This window comes from Syngnathus leptorhynchus, chromosome 6 (genome assembly GCF_054491065.1).
Source record: "Syngnathus leptorhynchus isolate UIUO chromosome 6, UIUO_Slep, whole genome shotgun sequence".
Lineage (NCBI taxonomy): Eukaryota > Metazoa > Chordata > Actinopteri > Syngnathiformes > Syngnathidae > Syngnathus > Syngnathus leptorhynchus.
Window position 1 is genome coordinate 12,618,817 of NC_141200.1, and position 17,903 is coordinate 12,636,719.

General features: G+C 40.1%; 2 protein-coding genes across 2 annotated transcripts; one reads left to right on the forward strand and one right to left on the reverse strand.

Annotated features, from left to right (window-relative positions):
• Positions 1–797: 797 nt before the first annotated feature.
• Positions 798–6,949, forward strand: syt19 (synaptotagmin XIX). Its single transcript, XM_085915419.1, has 9 exons — positions 798–988; positions 2,450–2,672; positions 2,767–2,816; positions 3,752–3,808; positions 4,120–4,302; positions 4,658–4,807; positions 4,989–5,108; positions 5,964–6,075; positions 6,187–6,949. The coding sequence occupies exons 2-9, from the start codon at positions 2,468–2,470 to the stop codon at positions 6,492–6,494; spliced, it is 1,185 nt and encodes a 394-aa protein (XP_085771545.1). The 5' UTR covers positions 798–988; positions 2,450–2,467; the 3' UTR covers positions 6,495–6,949.
• Positions 6,950–7,181: 232 nt separating this feature from the next.
• Positions 7,182–17,026, reverse strand: LOC147056038 (myosin heavy chain, fast skeletal muscle-like). Its single transcript, XM_085913467.1, has 39 exons — positions 16,808–17,026; positions 16,603–16,743; positions 16,363–16,519; positions 16,246–16,273; positions 16,066–16,171; positions 15,887–15,979; positions 15,737–15,800; positions 15,565–15,663; positions 15,374–15,477; positions 15,106–15,244; positions 14,883–15,001; positions 14,628–14,777; positions 14,378–14,548; positions 13,988–14,291; positions 13,826–13,893; positions 13,647–13,734; positions 13,400–13,517; positions 13,197–13,320; positions 12,945–13,081; positions 12,616–12,871; positions 12,311–12,538; positions 11,910–11,996; positions 11,678–11,823; positions 11,501–11,591; positions 11,021–11,410; positions 10,438–10,564; positions 10,242–10,360; positions 9,966–10,162; positions 9,536–9,719; positions 9,291–9,456; positions 9,069–9,193; positions 8,691–8,999; positions 8,394–8,597; positions 8,193–8,318; positions 7,948–8,118; positions 7,763–7,867; positions 7,582–7,677; positions 7,347–7,478; positions 7,182–7,248 (listed from the first exon to the last, which is right to left on the reverse strand). The coding sequence occupies exons 1-39, from the start codon at positions 17,024–17,026 to the stop codon at positions 7,228–7,230; spliced, it is 5,709 nt and encodes a 1,902-aa protein (XP_085769593.1). The 3' UTR covers positions 7,182–7,227.
• Positions 17,027–17,903: the final 877 nt, after the last annotated feature.

A 17,903-nucleotide genomic window follows, 5' to 3' on the forward strand; every position in this document is an offset into this window, starting at 1 on the left:
AGCATGCAAAGTGTTCGATGTCATATTTGCGACAGCGGCCACACATACTTTCATAAAAAAAAATGTTTGGAATGTACCCTTGAGCTCCACTTTTATGCTGCCTGCAATGTTTCCTCCTCTTTCCAGGGACTGCTGTTTCATTTTCTTCAAAGTTCTCCATTCTTTACCGCTCCGTGCTTCAATTAACATCTTGTGTTGTGTAGAGTGATGAAGCAGACAGTCAAAACAGATTCGTGTGTTTGAGATGCATCAATATTGATGTGCTAAAAATCTGATCTTATCTGCCTGTCTGAGTTTCCTGTTCACAGGAGTTACAGGCTCATCGTAATTAATACTTCAGCAGTTCTTAGGTTTAGGGGGCAATCCGCATTTCACTCAGGGCCACGTGTTTTTTTTTCCCCCTTTCCTTAATAATAAAAACATTCCTTACAAAACTGCACTGTTTTTACTTGTGTTGTGTTTGACGAATCAAATTTCTTTTATGATTGGAAAGTATGACAAAAATGCAAACAAATAAAAAATCAGGAAGGGTTCAAGCACTTTTTCACAGTACTGTATTTACACTAGTGTCTTTTTGGTTCATTGCTAAACCAAATTAAAGGAGTTAATAAATGGCCTTCAAGTCCTTTGCAAATGTGTAAACAAAGGTGAGATGGTAAAGTAACCTTTCAGAGAAAGAAAAGTTTGGCAATCAGGCTATGTTTAGCTTCTTAAATTATCAACAGGATCTCAACTAACTAGTTTGCCCAGAAGTGTGTATGAGAACTCTTCCTGTCATTTGTTTGTGTGAGTATGCATTTGAAGAGCTCGGAGCGAGGGAGTGTGCCTTCTCAAAGAACGAGGAAGGAGTGTCAATAAGTTAGCTGCCTTCTTTTTTTTTAAGTATAAAAAAAAGCCTAAACCGTTCAAAAAGAATTACAGTATATTGACAGCCAAAAGGGGTGAAGCAGCTATATCTCGAAAATTCTTTTGATATCCAGTGACAAAAGTAAGTGTTTGTTTATGTTTTTTGTATGTTTTTTTTTTTATTCAGCTATGTTTCCATCCACTTGACTCCATACAGCATAAAAGTGTACAGTAACAATACAGAGATTAATATTTCTGTTGACCAGGTGCAAAAAATTTATAAGGTTTAACAAATGTTTGGGTCATTAAAGGAGTTACAAATTTTGTTTGTTTGTTTTCTACCTTTTATGTTTTAATTCTTTCATTTGCTTCTTATTGAAAGTAAACAATTGTCAGCCTCATTTGGGAAAGGAATAACGCAGTATTTACTTAAATTCTTAAACTCATCAAAAAGAATGCCAAATTCCTAAGGCAGAATATCCACAAAAAATAGGGAATAATAAGGAAAGGTTCTTGTATACCACAGTACAGTATGCTAGATTTCAAGTAGTTTGGTGACTGCCAGATATAAATAAGCAATTAAATATGTGCACTGTATAGCAGCACAGTAGAACTAGTGGTTAGTATAGTTAAGTGATCAAATCTCAGATCAGGTCATCCTGTGTGAAGTTTGCATGTTCTTTGTGTGCTTATGTGGGTTTTCTGTAGGGTCTCACACTATGTGGGTTTTCTGTAGGGTCTCACACATTCCAAGAAACTGCTCATTGAAAACTCATAGGCACTAAAGGCATGAATGTGATCATTTGCTTGGTGTTTGGTCAAGGGAAGAAGATGGGGAATTCTTGCAAATCTATTAAAAGCAGCAGGTTTTTCTAATAATAGCTCATACTATATGATAACACAATGGTAAAAATAACAGTATATCAAACATAAATGAAACTGACTACCTTCATATACTTCATTATTCAAGTCTAATTCAACACTAAAATTACCCCAATAGGGTAAATCACAGTTTGTTTACAAAACCTTGCGAAATGTTGAGATATCAAATTACCGTAATTTCCAGACTATAAACTGCTATGTTTTGCACTAGCTTTGAACCATGTCTTAGTCCAGTGCAGTTGATCTATGGATTTTTCATTATTCTTATGATATTGTAAGAGGATTTGTTTTGGTGATACAGGCCGTAGAAATATGAAGGACATTTCATTTAAAACACCTGTGGCTTATAGTCCGGTGCGGTTTATATATGAACGAAACAGGATTTTCTTCAAATTATTGCTCATAGTACAGAAATTATGGTAACTAACCCTACTAACCCCTAACTGTTCCAGTTATTTCAGGGTAAACTATTATGGAGGACCAGAAAGGCCCAAATAAAAATAAATAAAAGTGAAAATAAAAAACAATGTGTAATATAGAATTGAAAATAAATGCATTTTCCAGATCAGAGAATATTCCATATCTGTCAATTTGATCATTTGCATTTCTAGTAACAACAGTTGACATTTTTAAAAGTTGGTTGTCAAAAATGGTTCATTGTTCTAAAAGATTTGCTCGAAAAAGTCCTTGTCAAATAATCTTTTGTTTTACTGGTCTTTAGCCCACATGGAGGAAGAAAATGATGGTTCTTCCATCAGGCTATTTTTCCTCTGAGAGGTTTCTGCCGTCTGCTGCAGCGTTGAGTTTTCCCTTCTCTGATGCAGTCAAATACAGCGTCCTGGGCTTGTCGGTTGCTCTTCTTCTGGTGGCACTTGGTATCTTGGCATGGCAGGCCTTTAAATGTTTCAAACGTCCGTCTGTCACACGCCCTCTACCTCAAGCAGGTGAGGAAGGATTAAATTAGAAATAAACATTTCATGATTTTTTTATTTTAAAACCTGGTCTATATTGTAGTGAATGGTGATTTGCTTTACACAGATGACGTATCTGAAATAACAGGACAGTACAGAGGAATTCCAACTATCAAGGTGAGCATTCGTGACAAAAAAATAAAAAAAATAAAAAATTTCATTTGAGATGATCTTTTTACAATGGATTTTTACGGTCTATATTGAGTGAGAAAAAAAATCTGCGAAAATGTGAATCTACGGATACTGAACAGCAAGTATGTAGTGTCTAACTCAGGCGTTGGGAACCTATGGCTCGCAAGCCAGATATGGCTCTTTTGGTGACGTTATTAAAAAGAATACATTAGTACACTCAAAAAATTGTTGGTCTTAATTAAAATATATGCATTTAATTGTATCGTTTTTTTTTAAATGGTATGGTCTCACGGGAAATTATTTGTAAAAAATGGGCATGTATGGCTCTGTCCGCCAAAAAGGTTCCTGACCCCTGGTCTAACTGATGCTAATCATTGAAAAAAAAAAAAGGTTTGGCTGTTAAGACAACTAAGACAGCCTGCTCACTACTTTTCTCCTCATTGCATAATAGGTGTGACTTCAGTCCATTAAATAAAAATAAATTCATTATTCAAGTGCTGTAATTTGCACTTGGGCCATGTTTTCTTGCTCACAATACACTGTGATCTATATTTAACTTTTCCAAGTCCATTGTGGGTAATTTGGAGTGCCAAGTGTCAAGAATATTTTCCTATTTTTGAAGAAAATCGTTCTGAAATTTGTTTTGTGTATGGATGTAACTAGCTGGCCGCCGGTGCATTACCATCCTCAGGCACCCATGTAAACGCAAACTAGAACATGTACTATATAAATGGACTGATGAAAAGAGAATGTACTTTGTAAATATTTTGTGTGTCTATTTAGAAAGAGTAGCCAGGGGCAGTTCATGCAACAGTCACCATTTTATGTGAACAGGAATATTTTTAAGAATTCTGGATTTGTCCAAAGGACTGTTGGAACATGTCAAAAATGGAATTTCAATGTATGTGGAAATTTTGCAGATCGAGGATGTTGATATTGACATCTTGGAATCCACAGAGGAAGCAGGAGAGGATAAAGTCTGTATCAATCTTTTTGTACATCTTAGTATCTCATCTCACTAGATCGCTTTAGACTTGATGGGTTTATTCCTTTGTATGGAAAAGCTGTCATGAAGGTTATCATGTCCAACAGTGCACACGTTTAAAAAATATCAAAAGTATCACTATTTAATGGCTCGTACACCAACGTTTGAATATGAATTTTAGAACTTTATTTTTTGCACATGCTACTGCATTTTCATTTTCAGACACTTGGTTGATCACTGCATTTATTTAAAGTCAGCCTTGAATTTCTTCTTTAACACTGTCTCACTATCTACCACCTACAGAAGATTCAAGGATGGCTCCACTATTCTGTGTATTATGATGCACAGCAGAACCAGCTTGTGGTTACTATCTTGGAGGTGGAGGGGATTCAGCAGCAAAGACAAACCAGCAGCCTCCAGCTGTTTGTCCAACTAAAGCTTTTATGGACTGGATCCAAGACGAAGAGGCCGTACATTGATGAAGTGGTACATACAGTACTATGCTTTATTTATTTATTTATTTATTTATTTATTTATTTATTTATCTATCTATCTATCTATCTATGTATTTATTTATTTATTTATTTATTTATTTATTTATTTAGACCACTTTCAATTGTATAGTTTCACCAAATCAATTTTCAAGAAATTTAAATCTAAAGATTCCAGATTTTTTTTCACTTCTTAATTCAATCTCCTACAATCGTATGCCATTTTCTTGTATCACTCTTTTTTTTTTAGCTAAAAGATACCCATGCACTGATGCAGCCCTGTGTGTGAGATGTATTTTACAGTAATCTCCTCCTATTGCTTTGGTATCTTTCTGCTCTGATATTTTTAGGATGAAGGAACACCACTTGCCCTGTGCACGGTGCTGCAAGACTGGCGGACTCGCATTGTCAAAGGCACCTGTAACCCACTGTTCGGAGACCAGTTCACCTGTATTCTGCGTGACGAAAAAGAGCTGAATCACATGGACCTCCGAATGGAGGTTCTGTAACGTTCAAATATATTTCACATTGCCAGTGTGTCAAAATGATATGTATAAAGTAAAGAAAACAATCTAAAAGTCTTAACTTTTATACGTATGACTATGCTTATTATTCAAGTCAATTCTATAAGAAGTCTGACAAACCGTCAATATGACCCTCGTTTGTGTTTGTGTGTGTTAGGTGAGAGACTTTGATAAATTCTCCAGACACACAGCATTGGGAGAGGTGAGGACCCCTCTGAAACAACTCAATATCTGCTACCCTCTGGAGCTAAAAGGAAAGCTCAACACTCCACAGAAGGTAAAAATGAGCCCCACTTGAAAGATACAGGTAGAATGGTCATACTTGTACAGTCTATCAATAAACATGCACAGTGAAGAAATTAAGTGCATTGAACAAATCTCCTTAAAAGATACCATGGATAAATAACTTACAAGGGATGAGAAGAAAAACAGAGAAAGTCTAAAACATCCATCCATCCATCCATTTTCTGAACCGCTTCGTCCCCACGAGGGTCGCGGGCGTGCTGGAGCCTATCCCAGCCGTCATCGAGCAGTAGGCGGGGGACACCCTGAACTGGTTGCCAGCCAATCGCAGGGCACACAGAGACGAACAACCATCCGCACTCGCACTCTTCCATCGGCCTACCAAGCATGTTTTTGGGATGTGGGAGGAAACCGGAGTGCCCGGAGAAAACCCACGTGGACACGGGGAGAACATGCAAACTCCACACAGGGAGGGCCGGAGGTGGAATTGAACCCGCACTCTCCTAACTGTGAGGCAAAAACCGAGCCGCCTAGTCTAAAACATGTTAAAATTATTTATAGGGTGTGTTTGGGAGATTTTGTTCTAATGAAACCAAGGTGGAACATGTTGGCCACAATCTCAAAATGTATTGTTGGCACAAACGCAATACTGCTCATCACTACAAGAACACCGTATGAAGAAGCTTGCCACTGTTTTATTTCAGGTTTAACTGAGGGCTTCAACAATTTGGAAGGAATAATGAATAATTTGATAAAGAGTTCATGGTCAAAGATAGATCAATACCATTAAGGCACGTGAATTTTAGCTGTGGTTAAATTAGAATGATTTTAAATTGTGGCAGATGCGTGATGACTTCGATTAAACAGAATTTATTCTGACCATTTGCAGGATCTTGTAGGAGAAGTTCTTTTGTCACTGAGGTTCCTCCCAACTTCTCAAAGGATTGAGGTCGGAGTGCTAAAAGTTCGAACAGTCCATAAGGAGCAACACTTGGATGCAGGTAACAACCAAATACGTAAACATGCACAGAAATGTAGCCATTGGCTTTAAAAAACACAGCATAGAATAAAACACAATGATGTTTCTAATGCACAATGTTTGTGTTGTAAAGTCCTCTATGCCAGGGTCAGCGTGCAGTGCAACCAGTGCAAGTTGAAGTACCAGAAAACCTCTGCAGTGACCCGTGACACAATGACTGTCTTTAATGAAGTTCTTGTTTTCTCCTTGCCAAAACTTCCCGTGCAACAGGTTAAAATTTTGGTCTCTGTTTTTGAGACTCAGTCAAGTAGGAAACCATCCAAGTACCTTTTAGGACAGTTGACTGTGAAGAAGGACAATAATTCAGAAAATGAACACTTGGGTCTTATGCTCCGCTCCATCCGTCAGCCCATAGCCAAGTGGCATTCTCTACTCATCTAAGTTTTGTCTCAAGACCTTTATCTACACCTCCCGGATGCCTGATTTACTTCTTAAATGAAGTGGGTAGTGCTTTTCAAAAATGTAATTGACAACAAAATAATTTTAACACATTCTGTTTTTCCTGACATCCAAGAAAATCTGACACTGACAACTCACTAATATTTTAGGGGTATTATTTCATTGTAGGACTACATGACAGTCCCTGTATTGTTTTGGAACAAGCCTTTGTCAACCTCTAGTGGTTTGATATTTTTTTGCTACTGCCTTAACAAATCAATATACCATTGTTGAAATTGTTATTCTTACAAAAACATTTGAGTAAAACACCTTGCTGACAGTTTTTGGAAAACTTGGATGCTTGTAATCTGATGCACAGATCATGTCATACTGTTGCCGAACAATGGGTTCAACAAACAGTAGGCTTCTTTTGAATAAAATGACTTGTTTGTGAATTATATTTTGTGCATTGCTTTTTATTTACACATTTACTGCATTGTTTTGGGAGGCTACTATCATCAAAGCTGATATGATGCTTTCCTGTCCATCTTTGAAAGGGACAACAATTGGATTAACACAGATTTGGTTTTGAAACCTTTACCTGGTGTAGCGCCATCCCTGATTGTCAGACAACAACAAAATGACCTTAAATATATTCATTATTTCAAAATAGTTTTATTGTGGTATATTTCACATCATATTATATGAGTTGAAACAGCCCACTGTAGAATCAACTTTATTCAGCTGTATCCTTCCCCTGTAAGAAAATACAGTTCTTAGTGTGAAAAAAGAATTTTGTGTGGCATAAGACACAATGCAGAACCTTGTCTAGTCATGTGAATTGTCCGTACTTACCTTGCCAGAGTCACGGCTTTTGGCTCTTAGTTTGTTGACCTGAGACTCTGCAATGTCCGCACGCTCCTCAGCCTCCTCCAGCTCATGCTGGACCTTCCTGCACTTGGACAAGTGAACATTGGCCTGCTCCTCCTGGAAAGTCAGACGGAAAAAATACGTTGGAAATGAAAGTTTTTAGCTCCAATGAATTACCATTATAGACATTGCCCATGGTCATTTTCTTATCCATGCTTACCGCTTCCTCGGCCTGCCTCTTGTAGGCCTTCACCTTGAGCTGTAATTTATCAACCAGATCCTGGAGTCTTGCAACGTTTTTCTTGTCCTCTTCAGTCTGTAAAAGAAAAATCACATCTGCCAGTTTGAAAACATTGCATGTTCGGTTATTTTCAGTGACATCCAGTTTACAGTTTATTCACCTGGTAAGTGAGCTCCTTCACCCTCCTCTCATATTTGCGGACACCTTTAACAGCATCGGCTCCACGTCTCTGTTCTGACTCAACCTCTGACTCAAGCTCACGGACCTGGGGATTGTTTTGTATTTTTTCAAATGTAGTAGCTGTACATTTTACTTGCTTTGAATCTGTTGACTTTGCAGTCTTACCCTAGACTCAAGTTTCTGAAGCTGCTTCTTGCCACCTTTCATAGCCAAGTTCTCAGCCTCATCTAGGCGATGCTGCAAATCCTTGACAGCAACCTCCAGGTTCTTCTTCATCCTCTCCAGATGCGCGCTGGTGTCCTGTTCCTTCTTCAGCTCCTCAGCCATCATTGCAGCCTAGAAATGACAAGAATTTAATTTGAAAATTCTTTCTAATCCATTAAGTATGACACAAAAAGGGGCAAACATACATCAGTAATGGCCTTTTTGGCTTTCTCCTCTGCATTTCTGGCTTCCTGAACCGTGTCATCTACTTCACTCTGGATTGTGACAAGGTCAGACTCCAGCTTCTTCTTCGTGTTCAGAAGGCTCGTGTTCTGGGATATGAAGATAATTGTTACTCCATTGGTCAACACTAGTGTTGAATCATTTTCAAAGGTCGCATTATTTACCTGAGAGTGCAGGAGTCCGACACGTTCACTGGCATCCACCAGTTCCTGCTCAGCAATCTTACGGCCTCTCTCAGTTTGTTCCAGAGCAGCCCTAAGTTCCTCGATTTCAGACACCATGAGGCCGTTCCTGCGGTCCACCATTCCAGCTTGTTCCTTGAGGTCATCCTGTGCTCTGATAGCATCATCCAGGTGCAGTTGTGCATCCTGGTGAGAATCCACGCATTTAAGTGGCTAAATAGCAACAGGAAGGAAGCGTGGTGGCGGCGGCGCTGGTTGTAGCTCATCGCATTGAAATACCTTCAACTGTGTCTGCACAATCCTCAGCTGCTTCTGAGACTCAGTAGCCTGACGATTTGCGTGGCTCAGCTGAATCTCCATCTCATTCAAGTCACCCTCCATCTTCTTTTTGATTCTCAGGGCATCATTTCTGCTCCTGACCTCAGAATCCAAAGTGCTCTGCATGGAGTCAATCACCCTCTGGCTATTCCTCTTGAGCTGCTCCATCTCCTCATCTTTCTCTGCCAGCTTCCTGTCCACTTCTCCTTTAATCTGGTTGAGCTCCAACTGGACACGCAGGATCTTTGACTCCTCGTGTTCCAGAGTTCCCTACGTCATGGAGAGTAACGTTTAGATATTTGCACTCAGATTTTCTCCCAATGCATTCATCTAAATCACCTCAGCCTCTTCGAGCGCTGTCTGAATTTCAGACTTCTCTGTCTCCACTTGTTTCTTGGCCTTCTCAAGCTCATGGATATTCTTTCCAGTCTCTCCGATCTGTTCAGTCAGATCGGAGATCTCCTCTACAAAATGATGAAGAGAGTTTCAAATCAAGAAAAGGGATTTCCGTTTGCATGTCGAATGTACATGATGAGTTTTCAATTTCTGTGGAAAACTCACGTTGAAGATTCTTGTTTTCACGCTTCATGGTCTCCAGCTGATCCAAAGATTCCTCATAAGAGTTCTTCATCTTGAACAGCTCAGTGCCAAGAGAGCGAGCCTCCTTCTGAGCTCCCTCCAGTTCTGCCTGACCCTCCTCAAACTTTTGCTTCCATTCTGCCAACACCTAGACGAACAGTTCATACAGTACGGAATGGTCAATGCATGTTTGTGTTTTGGGAGCACTTTGGGACTATCGATTGCACCTTGTCAAAGTTCCTCTGCTTTTTGTCAAGGTTGGCAGCAAGCCCGTTAGCTCGCTCCACATCAATCATGAGGTCTTCCACTTCACTCTGGAGTCTCTGTTTGGTCTTCTCCAGAGAAGCACACTTGGAATTTACAGCCTCAATCTGTTCCTCAGCCTCCTGGAGGCGCTGTGCCAACTTTTTCCTGTTTTGAAATGTTTCTCAGTGAGTAAATTTGACCGCAATGACCTCATCCTGCAACTCATAATTACATAGGACAGTAATTCCTATCGGGTAAATAAAGGCTAATTAAAGATGCCCCCGAAACATTAGCTGCTGCAAGAATTAAAAAAAAAAAAATTCCATCTATGCATGTCAAATGAAATGGAAACTAGCCAGGTAAGATAAACCTGCTGTCAAGGGGATTCTTTTCATTTGAAATCACACTCACTTGGCTTCCTCGAGCTCCTCAGTGCGCTGGATGGCATCAGTTTCATACTTAGTTCTCCACTGAGCCACCTCGGAGTTAGCCTTGGACATTCCACGCTGCAGCTCAGCCTTGGCCTCCTGCTCTTCCTCAAACTGTTCCCTCAGGAGATCACAGTCATGGCGGGCTGATTGCAGTCCATGGGCAAGAGCATTCTTGGCCTGGTGATGCAAATATATTCAATGAGCACATTTCTATCTTGCAACAAAATTTGTTGTTGGAGATTACTATATTCCTCACCTTGACCTCCTCTTCAATCTGTCTCTTCAGTTCCTCAATCTGCTGTGTAAAGGCTTGTTTACCTCTGGTCAGCTGTGAGACAAGAGCTTCCTTTTCCTCAATTTGACGGCCAAATTCACCTTGTTTGAACATCATCACGTAGTGTCAGTGTATGTTGGGTTCATCACTCGGTTTAGTTTGATTGTGGCATGCGTACCATTTTCTGTCAGAAGACGGGCTTTCTGTGCACTCTGGTCATTGAGCTGACGGAGATTCTCATCACTCTTGGTCTTCAGTTCACTAAGTTGGTCCTCAAGAGTGCGACACATCTTTTCAAGATTTCCCTAGGAGTTTGAAAATATTGTTAAAGTATTTGTTTTTATAATCATACTCATTTATATATTGACATAAATATATTGCTCATCAGCTGAAGCAAACTGTCGAACTAAAGACCCTAGGGCCAGATACGGCCTGCCACATTATTCTGTGAGGCCCGCGAAGACAAATTGGTATTGAATTCATGTGTCAACTAAAATTGTAAATTGTCTTCACTTTGCTAGATAGATATAAAGATATTGCTAGATATTACTTAATCTTTTTCAAATATTTGAAACATTTTTATTAGTCTCTGATTTGAAAACGCTTTAGTTGTGCCGCCTATACTGTGTATAATATAGGCGTTTATTCATTTACTTTAGTTGACAGTTATAATATCCTTCTGAAGAAAACTAGAACTACAATGCAGCCCACGACAAAAATGAGCTTGACACCCCTGAGCTAAAGTGTCATCATTTCTTCACCTTTGCTTTAGCAACAGCTTCCATGTTGCTGGAGAGATCATCAATCTCCATCTTGTATTCGCTCTTTTCCTTCTCAAGTTTCTGCTTGACCCGTTGGAGGTTGTCGATCTGCTCACCCAACTCAGCAACACTGTCTGCCTGCTTCTTGCGCAGAGCAGCAGCAGTGGCCTCATGCTGCAAGGTGGACTCCTCAAGATCACGGCGCAGCTTCTGGAACTCAGCTTCACGCTTCTTGTTCATCTCGATTTGAGCAGCAGTGGCCCCTCCAGCCTCCTCAAGCCTCTCGCTGATCTCCTCAAGTTCCCTGGAGAGATCAGCTCTTTGTTTCTCAACTTTGGCACGAGCAGCACGTTCAGCTTCAATTTCCTCCTCCAGTTCCTCAATACGAGCCTACAATGAGGTGATGTTGTTACTTTTAAACCCATTCTTCTTCGTGACATTGAAATTTTGTTCATTTTGAAAACATTGAGGATATATTACCTGAAGTTCCTTGATCTTCTTCTGGAGCTGGGCACCCATTGACTGCTCATCCTCAATCTTGCTTAGAAGCTGACTAGTTTCAAAGTCCTTCCTGTGAAGATTATCCAGATTTAGAGATGTATTGATTCGAAAGCATTTGTCAATACTATAAAATGAGATTGAGAACAAAGATTTTACTTTTTAAGTTTCTCATCAGACTGCTGTTTGTCATTCTCAAGGTCCATGATGGATTCCTGTGCCAGTTTCAGGTCACCCTCAAGCTTCCTCTTAGCCCTCTCCAGGTCCATACGCAGCTTCTTCTCTTGTTCCAGAGAACCCTCAAGCTGCAGAGTCAAGTGAATTCGTCATTATGGCATCTTTTTCTTGTCTTTTTTTTTTTTGATAGTATAAATGGTTTACCAGAACTTACATCATCCACTTGTTGCTCAAGCTTGGTCTTGGCCTTGGTCAGAGTGTTGACCTTATCTTCCTCAGCCTGCAGGTCATCAAGTGTCTGCTGATGAGCCTCCTGAAGGGCCTTTTTCTCCTTGGTCAACTTGGCAATGGTCTCATCTTGAGAAGCCATCTCCTCAGTCAGGTTCTTCACCTAAAATGGAAACAAAATTTATTATTATTATTATTAGTAGTAGTAGTAGTAGTAGTATTAATGGTTTTATATTATGAACTCATAAAATATAATTATTAGTATTGTTTCTCATTATTTTTTACTTGTAGTATTATTATTATTATTATTATTTACTATTATTACAAATATTGTACTGTATCTGTATAATATGGGCCTGAATAATTGCACACCTTGTTTTCAGTGGCATGTTTCTCCTTCTCTACTTTAGCCAAGGTAAGCTCCAGGTCATCAATATCCTTCTTGAGCTCAGAGCATTCATCTTCTAGTTTTCTCTTCTTTGTGGTAAGCTCAGCGTTGATTTCCTCTTCATCCTCCAACCTCTCAGTGGTCTCCTTGAGTTTGGCTTCCAGTTGGATCTTACTCTTGATAAGACCCTCACATCTCTCCTCAGCATCAGACAGATTTTCTGATTCCTGTTTGACATTGAACAAACAAGTGATTACACAAAACATTGGCTCCAAACAAAATCTGTCTGTGGTTTGATACTCACAGATGCAACTTGCAATTGCAGATCATTTTTCTCCTGAAGAAGAGACACCATCTTCTCCTCAAGTTCCTTCTTCTTGGCAAGAGCAGCAGCCAAATCAGTGGTCATCTTTTCATAGTTTTCCTTCATCTGGGCCAGCTCTTTCTCTGTTTCAGCACTCTTGAGCAGAGGTTTGATCTTGTAGTAAACTTTCATCCATGGCCAATGCTTGACATTCATGAATGACCGCACATTATACTGAATGGTAAAGATGGCTTCCCTATGGATGGACATTTTCAGTTATACACAGTGCCTCTTTTTTCTTGAGTGTGTTTTTACAATTCATAACATGCCTCCTCTCCATCATCTTCACAAACTCCTTCCTCATGAGGAAACCACGGCAGAGGGCTTGAGTCATGGTGACAAGAGCTGCTAGCTTCTCATCTCTCAATTCCTCAAGAGTACCCAGAAGACCTGCTTTGAAGAACACCTAGCCACATTGAACAAGAAACAAAGGCACACATTTGATATGGGTGGCTATAATCATACATAATACATTAGAATAATGTTGACCTGTTTATTTGGGTGACATTAACAATCTTTACCTTGGTGTGACCAAATCTGTATTGGTCGTGGTCAATATCAATTGACCCGAGCAACTTTTCAGCAGCCTTCTTGTTGTCAATGAACTGGCCCTCTGGGATGACGCTGGCATTCAGCACTTTGTACCTTTTCATTGCAAAAGTGGTTTGATTCCATCAGTATTGACCCATATTGCTGATAAGAAAATATTTCAAATAATACGTACCTCTGCTTGAAGTCACCATAGAGGATTCTGCTGGGGAAACCTTTCCTGCAGATTCTGATGCCCTCAAGTACACCATTGCACCTAAGCTGGTGGATGACAAGGAAGTTCTCCATCAGACCTATGGAAAGAGAGAACATTGCAGTGGTTATTTTATTACTAACATATGGAATCAGATGAAGTAAGGTATCATACCCACAAGACATGAGAACTTTATTTGACATTCTAAGATGTTTGCAGAATGCTTTACCTGGAGTCTTGGACTCATTAGGAATCAGGCAACGCACAAAGTGAGGATGGGTGCTCCTCAAATTGGTCATCAGTTTACCCAAGTTCTCCTGAAAGTACAAAACAGTGTTAATCTAATGTAATTTTAATTCAATGTAACGTGTGGAAAAAACACAATTGCTTTTGCAAACTAGACCTTACCCTAAACTGTGAAGATACAGTCTGCATAGAACCACCCTTCTTCTTGCCTCCCTTTTTGCCACTAGTTTCTATTCACCATTTTGGGGGTAATAGTTTGTAGCATTAGAGAACTAATTCATATACATGTCATTTTAATATTTTAACACTGTTTCATCAGCATACCCTCAGCAGTAGCAGGTGGGTAGAGGTAAGCCAGGAGTTTAACTGAAGACTTCTGGTAGAGCTGCAAAACAGACTCATTCAGTGGGTCCTTGTTCTTGTCCAGCCAGCCGGTGATGTTGTAATCCACAGTACCAGCATAATGCAACAAGGAGAAGTGGGCCTCAGCCTTGCCCTTTGCAGGCTTCGGCTTCTCAAATGCTTTGCATTTGCCAAGATGCTGATCATACAGCTTGTTCTTGAATGATACGTCTGTGGCCTTAGGGAACATGCACTCCTCTTCAAGAATGGAGAAGATACCCATGGGCTTCAGGGAATACAAAGAAGCATATTTTAGGTCATTGGGTTTGGGTCACGTTAAGAACCAGATCTGCCTCTGAGTCAAACGCATACCTTTTCAATCAGCTCAATGCAGGCGGCCAGATCCATACCAAAGTCAATGAACTCCCAAATAATACCCTCCTTCTTGTACTCTTCTTGTTCCAGCACAAACATGTGGTGGTTGAAGAACTGTTGTAACTTCTCATTAGTGAAGTTGATGCACAGTTGCTCCATGCTGTTGTACTGCGTGAGGACAAATCATTTTACTCCAAGGACCGTTGTCCTAAAACTATATTTGCCTTTTTACATGAATAAAGCTTACGTCAAAGATTTCAAAGCCAGCAATATCCAGGACACCAATGAAGAACTGCCTAGACTGTTTGGTTTCCAACATCTGGTTGATACGGATGACCATCCACAAGAACATTCTCTCATAGATGGACTTGGCAAGGGCTGTCACTGAGTTCAGTACCTAAAAACAAATTGAGAGTCCGAATTTTAATCAGAGCTGTGTAACAAGATGTCCAGTCATGAAAAAAATAAATGAGCATGTATAGGCTGTGTATTTTAATGTTACCTGAGGTACAGTCTGTCCCTTGGTGACAAACTCATTTCCGACTTTCACTCTTGGATAGCAGAGAGCCTTCAGCATGTCAGCGGAGTTCAGACCCAACAGGTAGGCAACCTTGTCAGCATCTAAAGTGTTTTGTACAATAGAGTTAATCTGTACTTTGTTCAGTGGAATAAATCTGATAAAACACCTGTACTTTTTCAATTAGATTTTGAGCATTACCACCTACCCTCGTTGCCGTCGGGCTCTGCCTGCTCCTCACGCTGCTTCTGCTTGAACTTCATGTTACCATGGTGAAGGACAGCACCTGTCATTTTGTAGATGCTCATCTTCTCCTCACCAGTGAAGCCCAGAATATCAATGGCGTTCTGTTTGGAAAAATGGTATTCATGCAAAGGTTATGATTCCAAACAACAAAATAAAATTACGCAGGAAGATGTTACGTTCTGTCGGTGATCGTTTACATTATTGATATGATTTGAAAAATAATCACTCACATCTGTGGCCTCCAGCTCAACTTTGTCATCAATGCTGGCCACAGTGATCTGTCCCTGACTGCACATAGGGAAGTCGTAAGGGTTGGTCGTGATGAGTGACGTTTCTGTTGGGAAAAAAAAAAAATCCAATGGTTAGCAAATGGTTCCAGTGGGCATTCAAATATGTGTTCTCTGAAATGACAAATCGATACCAATCAGCTCTGGTTTGTGGTTAGTCATCATCTGGTAGAAGATGTGGTAGCCTCTCTCGTCAGGGAGTTGGAATGTCACTCTGGACTTCTCCAGCAGATCTGCAATTATTTGAAGGAATCAGTCTCCCACACTTCTGTTGCTGTCCAAGCATTTGCGCACTTGTGCACTTACATGTTTCAATATCAGCACTAGCCAGTTTGCCAGTTGTGCCAAAATGAATTCGGATGAATTTACCCTGTTTTGAACAAACCAATATTCATTAGATTCCTTGATTATTGAAATGTAAAAATAATTATTCTGTAGCAATTACACGAAACTTACAAAACGAGAGGAGTTGTCATTCCTCACAGTTTTGGCATTACCGTAGGCTTCCAGAAGTGGATTGGCGGCAATGATCTGATCCTCAAGTGACCCCTGTCATCAAATTCAGAATTAATCTCAGCAAATCAACTCAGCTGAACTTCTAAAAATAAATGCTGTTCTTTTCTGAACAAACATACCTGATACTTGTTCTGCTCTTTTTTCTTCTCACCACCAACTGAGATTGTGGCAAAGTACTGAATGACACGCTTGGTGTTCACAGTCTTTCCAGCACCAGATTCTCCACTGGGGATTAGAGACAAACCTCTGAGCATTTGTTTACTGGAGTGTCTAAGTTTTCAAATGAAAATATAACTCACGTGATCAGGACAGACTGGTTCTCCCTGTCTGCTCAAACAGAAGCATGAAATCAACCATCTATTTCTACATCAGAGCTCAGTAATTCCGAACTTGAACATGTTCACCTTACTACATACCAGTGAGCATGAATTGATATGCATTGTCAGAGACGGAGAAGATGTGAGGTGGAGCCTCCATACGCTTCTTGCCTCTATACGCAGAGACAACTTCAGAATCGTACACTGGGAGCCACTTGTAGGGGTTCACAGTGGCGCAGAACAACCCAGAGTAAGTCTGAAAGAGATAAAACCGTTAGCGTATGTCTTCGAGGTATACTGCGAATATAGTTATGCTACTCATTAAGCAGATTGTCTCACGTAGATCATCCATGCTGCATAACGCTCTTTGAGGTTATACAGGACAGAGGCTTCATTGAGATGCGTCATCATGGCCATGTCTTCAATTTTGTCAAACTTGGGAGGGTTCATTGGTGTGACATCATCTTCTTTAACTGTTCTCTCCTTGAAGAAGACGTAAGACACCGTGAGAACTGATCACATGCTTGTAGCACACGGATTGAACAGAAATTCCGACCTCTTCAGTGTCCAAAACTTTGACGGTGACTTTGCCACCCTCTTTCTTGAGGATTGTTCCCTTCAAGTACAGCTCTTTAACATCGGCCACATAGCAGGCTGATTTGGCATCGAATGGTTTGCTCTGAGCCTCAATTCTCTCCTTCTCTGGTTTACGGAGGTAGATGGCAGCTTTGCCATAAAGGGCCATTTCTGCGTCGGTACTCATGGTGGTGGTTTATGTCTGTGTGATAATTGGAAAAAAAATCAGATTCATTTGTATCAAATCCATATATGGAGACTCAAGTTATCCTTTTCGCTACATAACGTTAAAAATAATACAATTCTTCTCACAATTCGTTCTGTTGGGTTTTCTAGTTTTTAACTGCATGGAGTCGCATTCACAAAATTGTTGATGTTAGGTCCTATCCAAGTTGACTCCAGGTAAGAAGAGCAGTAAACCCTGGACTGGTCAGCCGATTGAAGGACATATTTGGACAACCGTGGACGAACAGCCACTCGCAACTTTGGACAATTTAGAGTCTTCAATTAACCCACTATACATGTTTTTGAATGTAGGAGGAAACAGGAGTATTTGGTGAAAACCTACCCAAGCAGGGAATGCTCATGCAAACACCACTTAAGATACTCAAAATAAGTACGTAACTTCAAAAAATATTTTTAAGATGATCCATGCAAAGTCATTGAACTGTTCGTACCTGTATCCTTTAGAGAGATGAATGTCACAATCCTGTTGAAATCAAATTAGATTTTTGTTACTGAGTTTGTGCAGATGCTATGCACAACTAGTTGCCTTAAAATAGTATTAGTATGTATATTATAAAATTGATTGTGCCCCAGCAAAGAGGGGATTTACTTACCACACTCTGGGTTGTTCAGGATCCTCCACCACACACTGGCACAGCCCCCCCACGGTCTCCTTTTATACAAAGTGTTGTTTGCTTATATGGCAAGAGTTAAATGGGGACCACAAACCAAATGTGGTGTGGTGATCTTTGAAAGCCACCATCCCTGCAAATATGTCTCACTTTTTTTCTTTTGTGATAAGCCACCAGCCCTGGAGACATGCCGTTTCCCTTTTTCAT

Bases quoted from the DNA above. Each gene is read 5' to 3' on its own strand.
- syt19 (XM_085915419.1), top strand. From the start codon at position 2,468: ATGATGGTTCTTCCATCAGGCTATTTTTCCTCTGAGAGGTTTCTGCCG. The intron at 2,673-2,766 runs GTGAGGAAGGAT...TGCTTTACACAG, and splicing joins ACGCCCTCTACCTCAAGCAG to ATGACGTATCTGAAATAACA. The intron at 4,303-4,657 runs GTACATACAGTA...TGATATTTTTAG, and splicing joins GGCCGTACATTGATGAAGTG to GATGAAGGAACACCACTTGC.
- LOC147056038 (XM_085913467.1), bottom strand. From the start codon at position 17,026: ATGAGTACCGACGCAGAAATGGCCCTTTATGGCAAAGCTGCCATCTAC. The intron at 15,664-15,736 runs GTAAGTGCACAA...AAATAATTGCAG, and splicing joins TAGTGCTGATATTGAAACAT to ATCTGCTGGAGAAGTCCAGA. The intron at 13,321-13,399 runs GTACGTATTATT...TGCAATGAAAAG, and splicing joins TATGGTGACTTCAAGCAGAG to GTACAAAGTGCTGAATGCCA.